This window comes from Triplophysa rosa, linkage group LG1 (genome assembly GCF_024868665.1).
Source record: "Triplophysa rosa linkage group LG1, Trosa_1v2, whole genome shotgun sequence".
NCBI classification, from domain to species: Eukaryota; Metazoa; Chordata; class Actinopteri; order Cypriniformes; family Nemacheilidae; genus Triplophysa; species Triplophysa rosa.
In genome coordinates, this window is record NC_079890.1 from 11345050 (window position 1) to 11363176 (window position 18127).

The window sequence follows — 18127 nt, forward strand, 5'->3', positions numbered from 1 at the left end:
ACATGTCAAATGAGAATCGTACTGAATGTACTTTGGATCGCTTGAGATAAACGTGTCAATCAAATGCATGTAAGTGTAATGAATACCAGGTGTGCATCATAACCTAATATCTAAAACAATTGTGTAAATAATACCTAAGGTAACAAGCCTTATTTAGTGGCCTTCAAAGGTTTGTACTGTTTAGGCAACTTTGCTGTTACATTGTTTACAAACACTAAACGGTGTTCCAGAGCAAACCAGTTAGGGGGGTCATAAGGGTGTCACATGGGGACATGGAAACAACTGTAAGGGTGTTACAACTTGTCTCTCAGTGGCCCTTCCGTCTAAAAGAACAGCCTGGACTCGCTCATATCGCTCCCTCGCATAATGGGCATAAAGCAGGAGGGTGTTTTTGTTCTAGAGGAGAAAGACTTCAGGAAGTTGTGCTCAAAAGCAGTAGAAGTGGCTTCCTGCTGGGGGAAATGATCATACAGTCAGACAAGCCCCTACCATGAACAAGGCAGAAGTTTCCCAATTCATACACAGTAAAACTTACACACATGAGCTGGGCACGCAGAGCACAGAATCGAGATCTATTTGAGGTGAGTTGACAAGATGCTTTCTCTTTTAAAAACTACTATATTATATAGGTGCTTACTCTGTACTTTATGCAGGTTGATCGTTGTGCAGATTCTTTTATGGTTGCATCTTAAGGCACCAAATATTTTTAGAGTGTGACTCTCCTGTGTTTTGCCCAGGTTTGTTTAAAGTGCTTAATGTTTAATGGGGGGTTTGGATATTCAGATGTCAAGGACAGGTCCAAACCACAGACACCATGCTTCTGAGTAAGTTCCTCTGCATTATAGTCTAGAGATTGCCAGACTTGTTATGAACATTTACATTTTTGCATATTCTTATTTTCATTAGACCTGACCAATGGGAGCTGCCAAATACCTCTGGAAAATGACAGACTTGGTCTGACCTACATCTACAGCCTTGCTTTTTCAATTGGACTTCCAGCCAACCTGCTGTCCCTCTGGGGTCTGTATCAGTTAGGCCGGTCGGGTGGAGGTGGCTGCCAGCTGGTTTATATCCTCAACCTACTGCTTTCAGATCTTCTTCAGCTACTCACATTGCCACTGTGGATCCTTTACCTGCAGGGAGAGCACCGCTGGCCTTACGGCTCCGTGCCATGCCAGCTAGTGGGTTACGTTTTCTATGTTAACCTCTATGCTAGCGTCATATTTCTCTGCCTCATTGCCCTGGACCGGTGTCTAGCAATCGTCTACCCGTTAAGCAGTCGTGGCGTACGGAAGGTGCGGGTGGCCGCTATCTCTTGTGCGGTTGTCTGGACTTTGATATTTCTTTTCTGTCTGACTGGCCTCTATCCAACTGTGTTCGAACCCCAAAGACAATTATGTCTAGAGCAGTATCCCGTAAGCACCAGATATGCTTACTTTAAGATCGCCACTGTCGCTTTAGGCTTTCTGATGCCCTGCTCTATACTAGGGTAAGTGCATTTTTGCACCCACGTGTTGTTGTTTGCCATATAAAAAAGTTTAAACATCCCGTATTGTTGACTTTGTCGATGCCCATGAATTAACATACCAACGAAATGCCATTGCAAAGATGCAAAGATGACAAACACATAAAATGTCTGTCTCTTTAAAGGAACGTTACGGTAAACAAAAACCATAACTGTATCCGTTATAACCTGTTGGCCTTTCTCACCCCTTCAGGTATACCTCAGCCCGAATCGGCCGGACTCTACGGAACTCTCCTTCGGTCTCTGATCACGAACGCCGGAGAATTGTTGCGACCCTGGTCGTCATTACTGTTATCTTTATTGTCATTTTTGGTCCTTATCACCTGGTGGGCGGTTACAGATTTGTCACCCTGCTTCTCACAGAAAGTGAAGAAGACCAGTGTGCAGTTGAACTGTCCCTCTACCTTTACTATCGAATCTGCTACGGGCTCACCAGCCTCAACACCCTCCTCGACCCTCTTTTCTACATCTTTCTTTGCAATGACGCTCGCCAAGAGCTTCGGAAATCTCTTCTCTGCTCCTGCAGGGGCCAGAGAGTACAGCAAGGATCGCAAGTCACGAATGTTCCCAAAGCCAGCAGAACAAACGTGTAGCCATTTTGTTCAGATGCTAATCTGTGTTTGTACTGCATGTGCTCAAACCCTGTGGATATTCTCACACAGTATGTCAAAATGTCTTATCAGGCCGAGCTTTGAAAAACTGCCTGTTGCCACTGTGATGACATCAATAAAGTGTCAGAGGCATTACTGGTATGAGACATTAGCACGTCCACTGGGTCACTGTCAGTGAACTATGAGTTCCAGACAGATGACAGAGATGCCAATCAGCAGTAACTTAAATATTTTAAGATACCTCCGCTAGGTATTCAGCTGTATTTTTATGTCTAATGCATTTCTATTGAAACATCTATATAGATTTTATATTATAAACAACATTTATTGTGACAAAAGCGAGTAACAAGAAAAGAGGTGGAGCAAAGGTCTTCAGGATTTCAATGAGTTGCAAATCAAGGGTGACACCTTATGGAGGATAAATGCAAATGCAGGCACAAATTTTGGGCTAAATTTTCATTTTCACGTAAACTAAATGCAGTCAGATTAACCTTTAATATTTCTGATTCTGACATTAAAATAATATACATAATGAACGTACTTTCCCCCAGGCACAGATCTTCTGTCTTTGCAGCAATCTGCAGACATTTGGCTAATGAAAGTGGACTTTGTTTTTGAATTTCCACGCCCCACCATGCCTAACGTGGTTTACATGGGCGGATTTCAATGTCGACTATGTAGGCTACCTGTTTTGTGTACATTTGACCACCTGGGGGCAGTATGTTCACTGAAACCAGTATGTTGACGAGTTTAGATGTTTACTAATACTATTTCTGCAGTATACAATGTGGTTTTATCGGACGCACGCGCCTGGCCCGAAGTTAACTTCCAGTCTGTGTTTGGTTATAATATAACAATTTATTTTATATTTCATTTATATTTGTATTAATTAGCATAATATTAACAATTTATTGTATATTAATTGTGTTAAATTAAATGAAAACTACTCAACAGTTCTTTGTGGAGGTCTAAGTTCAGGCCACATAGTTTTTGTTTCAAAAACTTGGGTTAAAGATGTAACATAGTGAGATGATATAATGTCATGTCAATGTAACATTGGCTACTACACTTTATGAAATATTTAGGCATATCGCTGTACATTTGGTAACTATTCTTATTTTTATGGCACTGTACAGCATATCTTGTGCAGTATCGGTCCGGACTTTTATCAAATCCGTATTAATCACGACGTGAAACGGTCTGAATAGACTATGGCTGAATCCGAAATCGCATACTGCCATACCATGTAGTAGGCGAAAAGCAGTAGGCGAACGAATAGTATGTCCGAAACCTCGGTCTTCATAAAACAGTAGGTGAGAATTTCCTGGCTGGTGCACTATTTCTCGCGAGATTTGGACGTGTGTATACTACTGTTGCGTCCGAATACGCCTACTTACCTACTATATAGTATGAGAAAACAGAGTAGTATGTCCGAATCCTCAGTATTCATAAAAGAGTAGGTGAGAAATTCCCGGATGGCTTACTGGTTACGCCCACATTCTGAAGCACCCAGCGACAGATAGGCCCTGTCCCAAATGGTGCACTACGGTCTTGTGGACCTCCTCCGAGTCCACACTTGGTGACGTCAGGAAGTGCAGACCTATAGGGCACTAGGCACGAGTCCACAAGGGTACGTGGGAGTGCATTTTGGGACAGACTTGAGGTCATCACGCCGGAAAGAGCAAGCGGTGCTTTCTAATCTCTCTCGCGGTACTTTGTTGTCATTCGCTGATCAGTCTGCGCAGCGCCGCGTGAAGTCGGCCACTTGTTGTCCCATTGTTGTTATTTGGGAGAACTGGGACAGGAGCTGCCGGTTTTTGTTGTTCTGTATTTCATATGTTGATATACCACCCGAGCATTATGGGACACTCTACGGACATGTAGACTTGGCGAGAACGTGCAATTTAAGTCCACGAGACCGCCAGTGTGCCCACTTCATGTGGACTTGAGGTCTCGTGGACTTAAATTGCGCGTTCTCGCCAAGTCTACAAGTCCGTAGGGTGTCCCATATGTCTTTTTAGCGCTCAGAAGTCTGCTCGCGAGCGCCTCCTTTGTGCCCTCGATGCGGTCTTCGACGAAGCCCACATTGACGCAGACTCCATTAAAGTCCCCTACCCAGGAATCCTTGCGAGCGCCCAATCACAGAACGGATGGGAGGAGTGTCGTGATGTCAGACATATACGTAAACATGACGGATACATTTTTAAATGTATGTTTTGATAAAATTCAAAATTAATTTATTAATTAGTTACTTATTCATATTATTGCTTATTTACTTTCTATTAAGCCAGCTATTCAAGAATAAAAACTTTTAATGCAGTGCATTTTCTTACTTAAGGTAATAAGCCATGTTTTGTTGTAGATCTATATCTAGTTGTCTCTGGGCTCTGTAAAGCTAAACAACACAGCTTCTGTATTATAGAGAAATATTAAATAACAACATATATGCATATTAAGAAGTGTATACAGAAGAATAGTGTGTACAAATAAATACATATACATAAGAAGTTGCATTTACGTCATGACGAATGAATGCATTACAAACATAAGTATCTATTGTATAATGTTCGGGTGGCATATCAACATATGAACAATAAAAACTGGCAGCTCCTGTCCCAAATAACAACAATGGGATAACAAGTGGCCGACTTCACGCGGCACTGCGCAGACTGATCAGCGAATGACAACAAAGTACCGCGAGAGAGATTAGAAAGCACGGCTTGCTCTTTCCGGTGTAATGTCCTCAAGTCTGTCCCAAAATGCACTCCCATGTACCCTTGTGGACTCGTGCCTATAGTGCCCTATAGGTCTGCACTTTCTGACGTCATCAAGTGTGGACTCAGACGGGCCATACTTGGGATACTTATCTATCCCATGAGCCCACGGGACAGGATAAGTTCATACAGGAGCATTCTGCGAGGCAGGTGCTTTCAAAAGTGAGTATTACTAGCCAACATCGCGTTTATTTGCGTTGCAATCGCATTTGTTAAAGTGCTGTAGCGTAAAGTTAACCTGTAAGATGCTACATAGTAAAGTATATTTGTGATTTTGCTGTGAAAATGCAGTGTTTTAATATGTCTAGCTTAAAGGGGCGTTCCACGCACACACACGTCTTCTAAGTAGACTTAACGTTACATATATTAAAACCATACGCAAGTTAAAGACGCTTTTAATGTCTGTGTAACATGTGACCTGTCATTTTCTCGATAAGTATTGCAAATGAGCACATCACAACATGAAATACACATCACAATGTGGTGCAAAGCATTGTTCACTACTTGCATAGATACATATAAGTAATGTAAATAAACATATTTACTTAAGTAACTAAACATAATGTATGTATGTTATTTGTCCATTACTATTGTTGATGAATTCAGGAAATTGTGAGTTGAATAAACAGCGAGTTAACACATGTGTATGGAGGACTAAACCTGCAAAAATTATAAATAAATAAATGTATAAATAAATAAATATATAAACGAATAAATGTAGTAATATGAAAATAAATAAAGGAATGAATGGTTTGATAAAACAAAATAATTCGTTTTAGCTATTATTGATCTTAGCTTTAACTTTTCTTTTCATTTTTTAAATTGATTTATTATTTTTTGTGTCCATTTTTAATTATTTTTAATTATTATTATTTTTTATTTTTAGATTATTTTATTTATCATTTCCTTTTATTTTTACATTTATTTATTTATACGTTTATTTATTTTTATATTTATTTATTATCGCATGTATTTATTTCCACTTTTATTTATTTATTCTTGTATTTATTCTTACTTTTCTGTGTCTTGTATGATAATTAGATGGGTTGGTCTTGCCTACTATTGGTTCAGCGTAGATTGAAGCGTTTGATCGATTACTCTTGACTTGTTTTGGACTAACGTCACGTCACTCACTGATCGTTTGCTTCGTGTATAACGTTTATGGCGGGCGCACAATTAGCTAGAGAGTTACAGCATTTAGCCAATGAAGTCGATAACCATGCATCAAATGACTATGTGTCATTCAGATTAGATGCACTTATTGAGGATTTATTACAGATTGACGGAGAGATAAATGACAAAGTTCTTCAAAATCTGTGCGAGTCAGGGGGTGCTAAGGTGGTGACCAAGTTCCGGTTACAGGTCCTCTGCCAAAGAGGTGCATGAACGACCTCAGCAGATTCGTCGATTCTGAAAGCACAAGACGACTTGATATTAAGATGTCTAATAAACACAGACTTTCTTGTTACATGATTTTGACATTCTTGTTAAGATTGCAAATTATTGGTATGATCGCCCGTAACGGCTGAAGCGAGGTGAAAAAATAAATAAAGCGATTTGACACGGGATTCGTACCCATACAATAAAGCGAGGCAGCGTGTCACTACGGTAACAATCACACTAAGCTATTTCGCAATGCTAGCTGCTGCGGATCTTTGCAATAATATCAAGATGTCACACAACAATATGCAGCTGGATGAATCAAGGGAATATGCCCGTTTTAACTTGTGACCTCTGTGTTATTTATCTCTTATGGAATGTAGTTTACGAGTACCGTTTAGTAACCACGTCTTTTTAGAAGGAATGGTTTCCATTTGATGGCCCCTGTAGTGAAAGAACGATGCTCATTACTACCGTGTTAACTTGTGACTTAAGTTCACTATGTCTCAATTCATTTACATTATGTTACATCATGTTACATTAAATCTTTACGCTTTTTCTAACCGAAAGGCTGCTTATAACTATCACTTTGACAAAGCGTTAGCTTGCGACTTCGGTTTACAAGCTCATCTGTGTAGTTAAACCTTATTACATTTTGTGCTTTATGATTTTCACCAGTTGAACTGTAACACCACCATAGCACCCTCTGACTCGCACAGACTTTGAATGTGCTGCAAAGAGGCTAACAACCGAGGGAGAACTTTGTCATTTATCTCGCCGTCAATCTGTAATAAATCATCAATAAGTGCATCTAATCTGAATGACACATAGTCATTTGATGCATGGTTATCGACTTCATTGGCTAAATGCTGTAACTCTCTAGCTAATTGTGCGCACGCCATAGTTACTTAACGTTATACACGAAGCAAACGATCAGTGAGTGACGTGACGTTAGTCCAAAACAAGTCAAGAGTAATCGATCAAACGCTTCAATCTACGCTGAACCAATAGTAGGCAAGACCAACCCATCTAATTATCATACAAGACACAGAAAAGTAAGAATAAATTCAAGAATAAATAAATAAAAGTGGAAATAAATACATGCGATAATAAATAAATATAAAAATAAATAAACGTATAAATAAATAAATGTAAAAATAAAAGGAAATGATAAATAAAATAATCTAAAAATAAATAATAATAATAATTTAAAATAATTAAAAAATGGACACAAAAAATAATAAATCAATTTAAAAAATGAAAAGAAAAGTTAAAGCTAAGATCAATAATAGCTAAAACGAATTATTTTGTTTTATCAAACCATTCATTCCTTTATTTATTTTCATATTATTACATTTATTCGTTTATATATTTATTTATTTATACATTTATTTATTTATAATTTTTGCAGGTTTAGTCCTCCATACATGTGCAACTACCTCCACATTTAAATGCAGTATTGAGCACAAATCACAGAGGTCACTTGAATCTTGTTTGACTGTTACAGGGACAGATGAGCACACTCGTTAAAATCACGAAGGTGGCGACGGTGGTCCGCTGCGAGATGGCAGTGGTTCAACGCCTGTAAATACAGGATAATGTGTTACAACAATAAATTGAAATAAAGCTTTGATTTATGTGATGTTTACTTGTATATATAATAATATTTATTTAATTTATTTATTTCCTTACATCAAATGTACGTATTTTTTATTCATGTTTATTCTATAGTTTTCTGTAAATAAAACATGGTTATATAAAACATAATATTATTTATATTATAATATTATTTATGTTATATTATATTATTTATGTAAATAAAACATATTACTTCATGCATTATGTCATTGATTCACTGAAAACGTATGCATTCACACTTTGGTAGTCTGTATTAATGCATAGATGGCATATGGAAATACAATTACATTTAGTAGCCTATTTTAATATAATATATAATTTTCAGGAAAAAAATTATACGTATTGGTCAGCACTTAATAATATTGTGCACAAGTGTAGGTGTGGGCTAGCAATGCATTTCTAGGGTACACTTAATTTATAAGCAATAATACTTATATTCCTTGACAGTAAAATCAGCAGTGCTCTCCTAAGGCGAGATCGTCGAGCAGCTGCCCGGCTTCTCCTTTGTGAAGGCATTACAAACATGTTGCAAATGCTGGGTACAGCTATATGGGGAGTCTGCAGACCTGGAGCAGGCAGTTTTACGCCCCAAGCAGTTTTGCGCCCCAGGCAGTTTTACGCCCTGTTGTTCCTTATTTGTCCAGTAGGGGGAGTTGAACCACAAAATAAAATATTTGTAACCGAATCAAACTGTTAAACAAAAATGTAATTATGTATGTGTAAGATTAAAAGTAAATAAATAAACTAAACTTACTTTATGGTAAAAGTGTAGTAACCACGTTTTTTTGTTGTTGTATTGCTGATCTTACTACAGAAACCATGGCTTAACTAACGATATGCAGAACAGGTTTAAATATTTGCAGATATCTACTAACGGTCTTAATACATAGCTTACAGGAGACAATTGATTTGCAACTGCAATTTAGTGGTTTTGTGAATTGAAAAATTAATAATAATACAGTTGGATCATATGTACAGTACAACAATAATATATAATTTACTGTGGCCTAGTAATATACAAATATACAGAAGACTTGAGTGTTTGTTGTGAATATAGGCAAAGTTACATTGAAATATTAACCATATTTAGCCCATAAGACATTAAGTGCAACCATATGAAACATCAATTAAATATCTGCCCTGCATTTAGAACAGTGTCCTGCATACTATTTCATGAAGAAAAACAATTCACCGCTTTAAGAAATTTCTAATGTCTTTTATCTTCTAAGAAAAAAGTGACAAGTTTCTTGTGAACAACATTATTTATTAAGACCATTATCAAAAACAGGATTGATGATCATAGGATGGCTCGCGATAATGACTCCTATGGGGATAATGACTCACTCTTCTTCAAAATGTTCTTAATCCTCGGTCAAACTGCTCCCGCTCACTGATAAAAGAAAGTTTAAAGTTGTAGAGAAAATTGTTATTGGAAATAATGGCAGGATGTCATGCTTGAACATTTCTCCTTTATAGCATCCTTACATACCTTATGTCAATGACTTGTAGAAATTTCTCCTCAGCCTCCAGCATGGTGAGATTTTCCAAACCAGCAAGGGAACAGATGATGGACTATCAAAGAAAGAGTTAAATCAAGATGGGTCACACCCCAAACAAGTAGTATCATTTCAGTATCAAAATTATTTTTTTGTACAACAAAACTGAGTGTCCTTTCTACATTACCCAATCAAATCAAGCAATTACAAAATAAATCTGAGGAGCGCAGCTAACACAGGACCCACCTCTGGAAAAAGGACATCCATAATAAACTTGATCGTGTCACTGTGAGTCTGTGGGTGTCCTGTCCAGAAATGAAGTGAGGTGAAAGTAGGTCATCAGTTTGGTCCTGATTGTCAACGTGTCACGGTTCTCAGGGTGAGACACAGAGACAAGGACAGAGGACCCAAATGCAGACAGCGGGTAAGGGGTTAACACAAACTTTAATAATAACTAAAAATACAAAACAAGGACCCACGTGGGGGAACATAACAAAACATAGCAACACGGACAGGAACTAACTAGACTGAAAATAATAACATTTGACATGAACACTGTAAACTAAACTAACTACACAACAAGAACTCACCACGAAGACAAACACGACGCAACAGAACAATGATCCAGCACGAGACAGAAGACACAAGGGCATTATAAAGGGGACAAATCAAGAGGAAGCAGGTGCGGGGCATGAACTAATTAACAAACAATAACGAGGAGACGAAAGGGCGGGAACAGAGACGCCACACCGGAGAGTGGAAGACCAACAGGGACAAAACGTCACTCTCCACATAAAACAAGAGGTTCTATCATGGTTCTGCCACTAGGTCAAGAGAAGCAAGACAAGGTGGGGCAGAACCATGACACACGTACACAGGCACAAGCATGGTCTTGGCAGAAGGATTGCAAAATATGTCAAGCCACTTTGATTTCTTTTGGCCACTGATGATGGACTGTGCAAAGAAATTGATGAATGTCATTAAAACATTGCCACATATGTCTCTGTAAGTCATTTATGTATTTATTAGACAAGCTATTGGTTAAAGTGCAGTAAATATGTAAAATGCATTCTTGAACACATTTTTATTATTTCCAAGTATTATTACAGATGAGATCAATAACATCACAACATAATAGGCCTAATTAGCCAGCCAACAATTGCTATTAAGAAAACAAGAACACGATTAATTGAGCACTAACAATCACAAACATGATAAAACCCACATTAGGTGCACATAATTTTAATCAGGATCATTAAGCTATTTTAACAAAAATGTATTTTATATGTACATTACATAATATGATAATTTTTTTATTCCATATGGGAATAAAGTTTTCAATTTGAGTTGAACATGTTTGTGGTTGTTGGTGCTCGATTATTGATCTTTTGTTTTCTTAAAACACATTTAAGAAAATTGTTTGCTGGCTAATTATTATGTTGACTGTGATGTTCTCACCTGTGATTAATTGTTAGTTCTGAATATGGGGCTCTCCTTTTGTAGGAAGTTGTAACGACTTAAAATAATAAATAACTTAAGTATGTGTGCAGCTAAATTGAAATGGTTTACATATAAGCCTACTGTAGTAATGTATGTATTAATGCAAGTAAACAGGGTCACCCTTACGAAAATAAACCATGTTTTTTTTGTGGTACAAGTGTAGTAACCATGTTTTTTGGGCATGATTACTTACTATGGTTTTTACAAAAACATGGTTTTCAAAATGGTTATTTTGTGATAACCATTGTTTTACTACAGTAACCATGGTTTTTTGGTTTTAACTGTAGTAAAACCATGGTCAATTTTCGAAAGGGCAGAAGAATATGTTACCAGAAAAGGCCATCACATAGGCAGAGACAGACAACAAAATAAAATTAAAAAGAAAATAATTATGAAAACGAGTAAGAGATATCGAGTAAGCATACACGTGGTTAGCTAAGGTTGATCCAGACAGAACATCGACCTGGTCAATAAGTATACATTTTATTGTCTTTGAGTATAAATTACACATACCGTACATATCTTTTTAGATGTTGAAATAATTCATATCGATATCAATAAATCATTTAAAACTATACATGTTGGACGATTGCCTGAAAACGTTTATTTACCATAACTCGTGATGGACGATGAAGTTATCTGTTCTTAGGTCTGTTCTGGTGGTTCTTAATGTACAGTCCCCCTACTGGACAAATAAGTAAAAACAGGTGTGTAAAACTGCCTGGGGCGCAAAACGTCTCCGGTTACGGTCGTTAACCTCGGTTCCCTGAGAAGCGGGAACGAGACATTGTGGAAGCTGCTGCATATGGGAGCTCCTCCCTTCTCACCTCTCTTGAAGTCTTATTGGTTAACGCCAGTGAAACTGGCCAACTGTCGCGCTCGCAACCGAATGTAATTACTGGCGACCAGACAGTATAAATACAGTGCACAGCGACAATACATCAGAATCTGCGAAAGAACGCCTCCAAGGCTGACACGCGACGAACACGGCGGCTAGAGCAATGTCTCGTTCCCGCTTCTCAGGGAACCGAGGTTACGACAGTAACCGGAGACGTTCCCTATCGAGAGCGGTCTCTCGACATTGCGGAAGCTTCCGCATATGGGAACTGTATACAATCCCGCCGTGAGAGTAGCAAGACAGCCGTAACCGACCGCATACACTCACCAGTGTTAAGCACACAGATTAACCAATCGCGAAGTCGCCTTGAAGAGCCCGCATCTGATTGGCTGAGACAGACCAATGAGCTGCAAGAACGGTCTTCTACAAAATTTGCATATCTCAGCCAAAGAAATGAGCGGGCTGCACTGAGACAGGGCAGACACCACAATAGTAAAATTCAGCGCGGAATCCGGGCAGATATAATGCAAGTCCAGTAACACCAAGCACAGAGTTAACAGTAACACGGTAACAACTGCACAATATAGGAGATCAGCAACTAGGTAACATTGAGCTGTCCGTACTCACCGAGAGGACATGCGAGGCTAATGAGGATACATCCAGCCTGTAGAATCTGGCGAAGGTGTTCTGTGAAGACCAGCCAGGCGCACAACAGATGTCCTTAATAGAAACGCCTCTAGCCCAAGCCCACGAAGAGGCAACAGCCCTAGTTGAGTGAGCCCTGACGCCGAAAGGGCAGGCCTGCCCTTGACTCTCATACGCCAGGTTGATAGCGTCCACCACCCAGTGAGAGAGCCTCTGTTTAGAGACAGCCCGACCTTTAGTCCCCCCTGCCGTAGCACACGAAGAGCTGATCAGACAGCCGAAACCCGGCCGTACGATCAATGTAAGCCCTCAAAGCCCTAACCGGACACACAGCCCTCTGAGCGTCAGCATCACATGAGGCAGACGACTCGGAAGACAAAGCGGGCAACGAAATAACCTGCTCTCTGAACGGGGTAGACAGGAACTTAGGCACATAACCCGCCTTCGGCCATAGAGTGACGCTGCAGTCGCCGGCCCCAAAACGAATGAAATCCGCGCCGATAGAAAGCGCACATAAATCCCCAATGCGTTTTGCCGAAGCAAGAGCGAGAAGGAGAACGGCTTTAAGAGAGAGCTCCCTTATAGAAACAGCTTCCAACGGCTCGAACGGGGGCAGAGAGAGAGCCCTCAGCACCAGAGACAAATCCCACGGAGGTACTGAAGGAGATCGTGAGGGAAACAGCCTCCGAGCTCCTCTCAAAAATCTGACCACCAATGCATGCCTACCGATCGATTGCCCGTCAACCGGGAACGAAAAGAGGCGATAGCAGCCACATAAACCTTCAGCGTGGACGGGAGGCCACCATTATCCATCCTGTATTGTAGAAAGCGTAACACATCAGACACGGGACATGACACCGGGTCTATACCGCACTCAATACACCACTTCTTAAATACATCCCATTTCAGAGCATATAAGCGTCTAGTGGAAGGCGCCCGACACTCCGCAACAGTGTCAAGCACTCTCTGAGGGAGGGGTTCTAAGACCCCTGAAGCGGCCAGGCATGGAGGCTCCTCAAATCCGGGTTGGGGTGCCAAATCGAGCCGTTCGCCTGTGATAACAGGTCGCCCCTGATGGGAATCCGCCACGGAGAGGACACCAGTAACTCTCTCAGGTCCGGGAACCACGGCTGATTCGGCCAAAACGGAGCAAAACGAGGATCACCGACGCTCTCTCCTCTCTGATCTTGCCCAGCACAAGGGGCAGAATCTTCACAGGAGGAAAAGCGTAAAGCCGGGCGTCCGGCCAGCGCGTCGTCAGAGCGTCCGTCTCCCTGGGGGAGCGCGGCAGCGAGAAGAACAGCGGACAGTGTGCGTTCTCGCTCGTCGCGAACAGATCCACCTCCGCCTTCCCGAAGCGATCCCAGATCATCCGTACTGAGTCAGGGTGAAGTCTCCATTCCCCTTGGGAAAGACCTCCCGAGCATATCCGCTCCGCAGTTCAAATGACCGGGGATATGCGCTGCCCTGATGGAAAGCAGGTGCTGGTCTGCCCAAAGCAGCAGCCTCGCACAGCGGAAAAGGGCTCTGGAGTGGACCCCTCCTTGGCGATTGATGTACGAAACCACGGACGTGTTGTCGGTGCGAATCAATACATGACGCTGCATCACCTGAGGCCGAAAAGTCTGCAGAGCTAAGAACACCGCCATCAGCTCCAGCCGATTTATGTGCCAACTGCTCAGAGACGGCGACCACAGACCCAACGCCGGCCTGCCTTCACACACTGCACCCCAGCCAGAGGAAGAAGCATCCGTCGTTACCACCGTGCGCGTTGTCACAAGCCCCAGGGGAACGCCCTGGCTGAACATGCTCCAGTCGCGCCACGGTTCCAAAGCGCTGAGGCATCTGTGAGTTATCCTCACACGTGCACAACCCGAGGACCATGCTCTCCGCGGAACTTGAGTCTTTAGCCACAGCTGCAGAGGACGCATGTGCAAAAGACCCAGGTGGCAGACTGGTGATGCTGACGCCATCAGTCCCAGAAGTCCCTGAAATACCCTCAGCGGAACGGACCGGTTCAGGCTGAAGGCGTGCAGTGCGGCGGAGATGGACTCCAAACGCTCCTGAGAGAGGCGGGCGCGCATCTCCACTGAGTCGAAACATACCCCTAGATATGTTATGGACCGACTCGGCAGAAGCTTGCTCTTCGGCACGTTCACCCGCAGCCCCAGGGATGACAAGGGACGAAGCAGCGTCTGCGTATGACTGACAAGCACATCTCATGAATGGGCTAGAAGCAGCCAGTCGTCCAGATAGTTCAGAATGCGCATACCACTCGCTCTGAGAGGGGAAAGCGCTGCGTCCACGCATTTCGAGGACGTGCGTGGAGCCAATGCCAGTCCGAACGGCAGCACAGCAAACTGGAATGCCGCTCCGTCGAACGCGAACCGCAGGAAGCGCCGGTGGCTCTGGGCTATCTGAACGTGAAAGTATGCATCCTTCAGATCCACGGACGCAAACCAGTCCCCGGGACGAACTTGCGCCAGGATCTGTTTTAGCGTAATCATTCTGAACGCCCTCTTGTGAAGCGCTCGGTTGATGGGTCTCAAATCCAAAATAGGACGGAGTCCGCCATCTCTCTTGGGCACCACAAAATACCGGCTGTAGAAACCGCACTCTACCTCGCTTGGAAGAACCTGCTCTATCGCTCTTTTCCCGAGCAGGCTGTGAATCTCCTGTCTCAGCACCGGAGTGTTGCACGGCAATGTGAGTGACGGGACAACTCCGCTGATGCGGGGGGGCCTGCGTCTGAACTGAAGAGAATACCCGTGTTCTATCACATTTAGCAGCCACGGAGAGATACCCGGGAATGGCTTTCCACGCACTCAGAAACATGCATAGCGGCCGAATTACCTCGGGCGATACAGCTTGCTGATATTCCGGAGATGCGCTCTGCCCTCGCGAGGCTAATTGCAATGGCTGGGGAATGTGAAGCACGTGAGGCTCCGGCCACCGCTCGCCCACGGGAGCTACCGTGGGCGAGGGGATGCCAGTTATAACATATTCTAACTGTGGCTTCGCGCTGCACCGTGGCAGGGCAGGGGACACAGTGTGGTGTGATGGAAGGGGAGAGAGCTCCTTTTGTGAGGAGGTAAGTGCTTTTAATACATGTACACACACAACATTTTGAGCATTGCAACAATCGCCCGCAACAGCGGGGGAAACAAGATGCAAACTGCGCCGCTTGAGCACCGGTCCGCTCACGAACTCTCCCCTCTTCTCTGCAGACCCGTCAGGAAGGCGGCTTGGCAGCCGAAGACGATCCGCTATCGCCTCGATGACCTCTCTTCTGCCCGTACTTCTTCCTAGCTGGGGCAGACCACTGCTTAGGCCGGACGTCCGGCCCAGGGTCTCGGGGAGCCGAAGCCGTGGCAGCGGGCTGCTTAGCCGGCCTGTGGGAAGAGCGCGAAGCAGACGAGGATCTCGCTCTCGGCGCCGGCTGCAACGAACGGCGAGGAAGCACGTGGCTCATGGCTTTTGCGCGCTTCTGCGCCTCCGCGAAGCGTTCCGACACCGACTCCACGACATCCCCGAAGAGACCAGAGGGAGTAATGGGAGCGTTGAGCAGCGACGTCCGGTCAGCGTCCTTGAGGTCCGCCAGCGTCAGCCACAAATGGCGGTGAAGGACGACCATGAAGCCCATCGACCTGCCGATAGCCTGTGCAGTGCGCTTCGTCGCCATCAGCGCAAAGTCCGTCGCCGCCCTCAGGTCCTTCACAGCGTCCGCATCCAAGGCGCCCCCATCCAGCGCCTGCAGAATCTTCGCCTGAAAGACCTGTAGAACCGCCATCGAGTGCAGCGCGGAGGCTGCCTCCCCGGCGGAGGTGTACGCCTTGTTGGCGAGGTGGGCGGTAAACCTGCACGGCTTCGACAGCAGACCTTGTCCCGCGCTCAGCGAAGAGGAGGAGGGGCACAGATGTACAGCGAGGGTCTCCTCCACGGGCGGCATGCGGGTATAACAGTGGGCCTCCGCCCCGTCCACGTGGGCGAACATAGCCTGTGTGGCAGCGTGGACTCGCGCCGATTGAGGGGCCGTCCACGACTTAACCACGTGCTTGTGCACATCAGGGAAAAAAGGAGTACTCCTCTTCGGTGCAGCCTGGCGGCGGCCCGCTTGAAAGTACCAGGAATCGAGCTTACTTTTAGCTGGCTCCTCCGGGGCGCTCCAGCTAAGGTCGAGCTCCTTAACGGCCTTTTCCAGCACCCTCACGAACTCCTCCTGGAGGTCTGGGGTGTCTCCGATCGTTGCGGATGTGGAAAAGAAAGATATTCTGGAGTATTGTCGCTTTGCACTGTATTATTACCTGGTCGCTCAGTAATCATTCGTTGCAGAAGCGCGACAAGGCCAGTTCCACTGGCGTGAACCAATTAGACTTCAAGAGAGGAGAAAGGAAGTCCCCATAACTGCGGAGGCTGCCCAAGTCGAAGATCCGCTCACATATGGGAAACTCGCTTGGGCGAAAACCCTGCTCCAGGTCCAGACTCCCCGTTCTCGGTACGAGTACAAAACAGTACGTACCCATTAGCCCGTGATACTATCCCACTGCAAATTTAGATCACTATGGAATAAATGGAGTACCTACTCATTGAGTATCGATTTCGGACTCAGCCCATGTGCGCAATCTAGCGACAACTTCCGCTGTCTCCAGATATCTGAGTCAGTTTCCTATTCTCTACCCCAGAAACATGGCATGAGTATGTATTCTTCCGATACCCAAATTATGGGATCAGAATTGTTCATATTCTGAATAAATAAACTATGATCCGCAAATAAATATAGAGAGTTTCACAAACATTTTTTAAATCCACATATGCACAAAAAGCGAACCATAATATACATATGTTAGACGTTCCACAAAAAGAAATGGAATTCACAAATAAATACAACTGAGATTTGTCAAATAAAAAATATTTACAAATTTATTTAATGGCATTTAGTTTGTAGATCCTTTCTGCACATTTGTTGATCGCTTTCTGCACATTTGTGGATCGCTTTCTGTGCATTTGTGGATAGTGCACGCATTTGTGGATCAGTGCACGCATTTGTGGATGGCTCTCTGTGCATTTGTGGATTTTGAAACATTTATGAATTTAAATGGACCCAAAACTCACGCGCATGGAATCCGCGCGCGCACGCGCTATGCAAACGCGCATAATGATAACCACGCGCGGAAAGCTGCTCCGCGAGGGCGCATTTAAACTCCGCGAGCGAGCAGAACAGTATCCGCAAGCGGAAAAGAACCCTCGCGCGGGCGCATTTCTGCTCCGCGAGCAAAAACTCAGTCCGCGAGCAGAGGCTTTGACGAGCGAGCGCGCGCGCGATTCTCTCTATGCTCTCGCAACTGCTCAACACTTGCTCGCTCGTTGAGTTGACTTCTGAGACTTTGGAGGCGGGACAATGGCAGACTTTTCTGATCCTTTGATTGGTCACTTTTAACATGCACTCACCTACAGTCTCCGACATGTATCTTACCCGTTGTACAGACGTCTTAATTTGGCATAACACGATACTTTTTTCCGTTTTTAAACTTGGGTTACAGTGTTATGTATGCCCTTGGCTTTGGATTTACATATTTGGCATCTTGACAGGAAGTTAGAAATAAATAGTTTGGTATGTGTATTCATAATTGCTTTTGTATTGTTAATAATTTTCATGAAATTGTTATAAAATGAGAATTAATAAATGGCTACAACAGTATAACTCAAAGCACAAGTTATTA

The 18127-nt window shown here is 43.4% G+C and overlaps 2 protein-coding genes across 2 annotated transcripts; one reads left to right on the forward strand and one right to left on the reverse strand.

Annotated features, from left to right (window-relative positions):
- Nucleotides 1-411: 411 nt before the first annotated feature.
- Nucleotides 412-3164, forward strand: si:dkey-165a24.9 (probable G-protein coupled receptor 132). The gene is made up of 4 exons (XM_057344526.1): nt 412-581; nt 738-824; nt 907-1489; nt 1719-3164. The coding sequence occupies exons 2-4, from the start codon at nt 815-817 to the stop codon at nt 2116-2118; spliced, it is 993 nt and encodes a 330-aa protein (XP_057200509.1). The 5' UTR covers nt 412-581; nt 738-814; the 3' UTR covers nt 2119-3164.
- A 6075-nt stretch (nt 3165-9239) lies between these two features.
- Nucleotides 9240-10282, reverse strand: LOC130561283 (PWWP domain-containing DNA repair factor 3A-like). Its single transcript, XM_057345531.1, has 4 exons — nt 10015-10282; nt 9671-9729; nt 9418-9500; nt 9240-9318 (listed from the first exon to the last, which is right to left on the reverse strand). Exons 1-4 carry the CDS (start codon nt 10115-10117, stop codon nt 9279-9281), a joined length of 285 nt encoding a protein of 94 aa, XP_057201514.1. The 5' UTR covers nt 10118-10282; the 3' UTR covers nt 9240-9278.
- Nucleotides 10283-18127: the final 7845 nt, after the last annotated feature.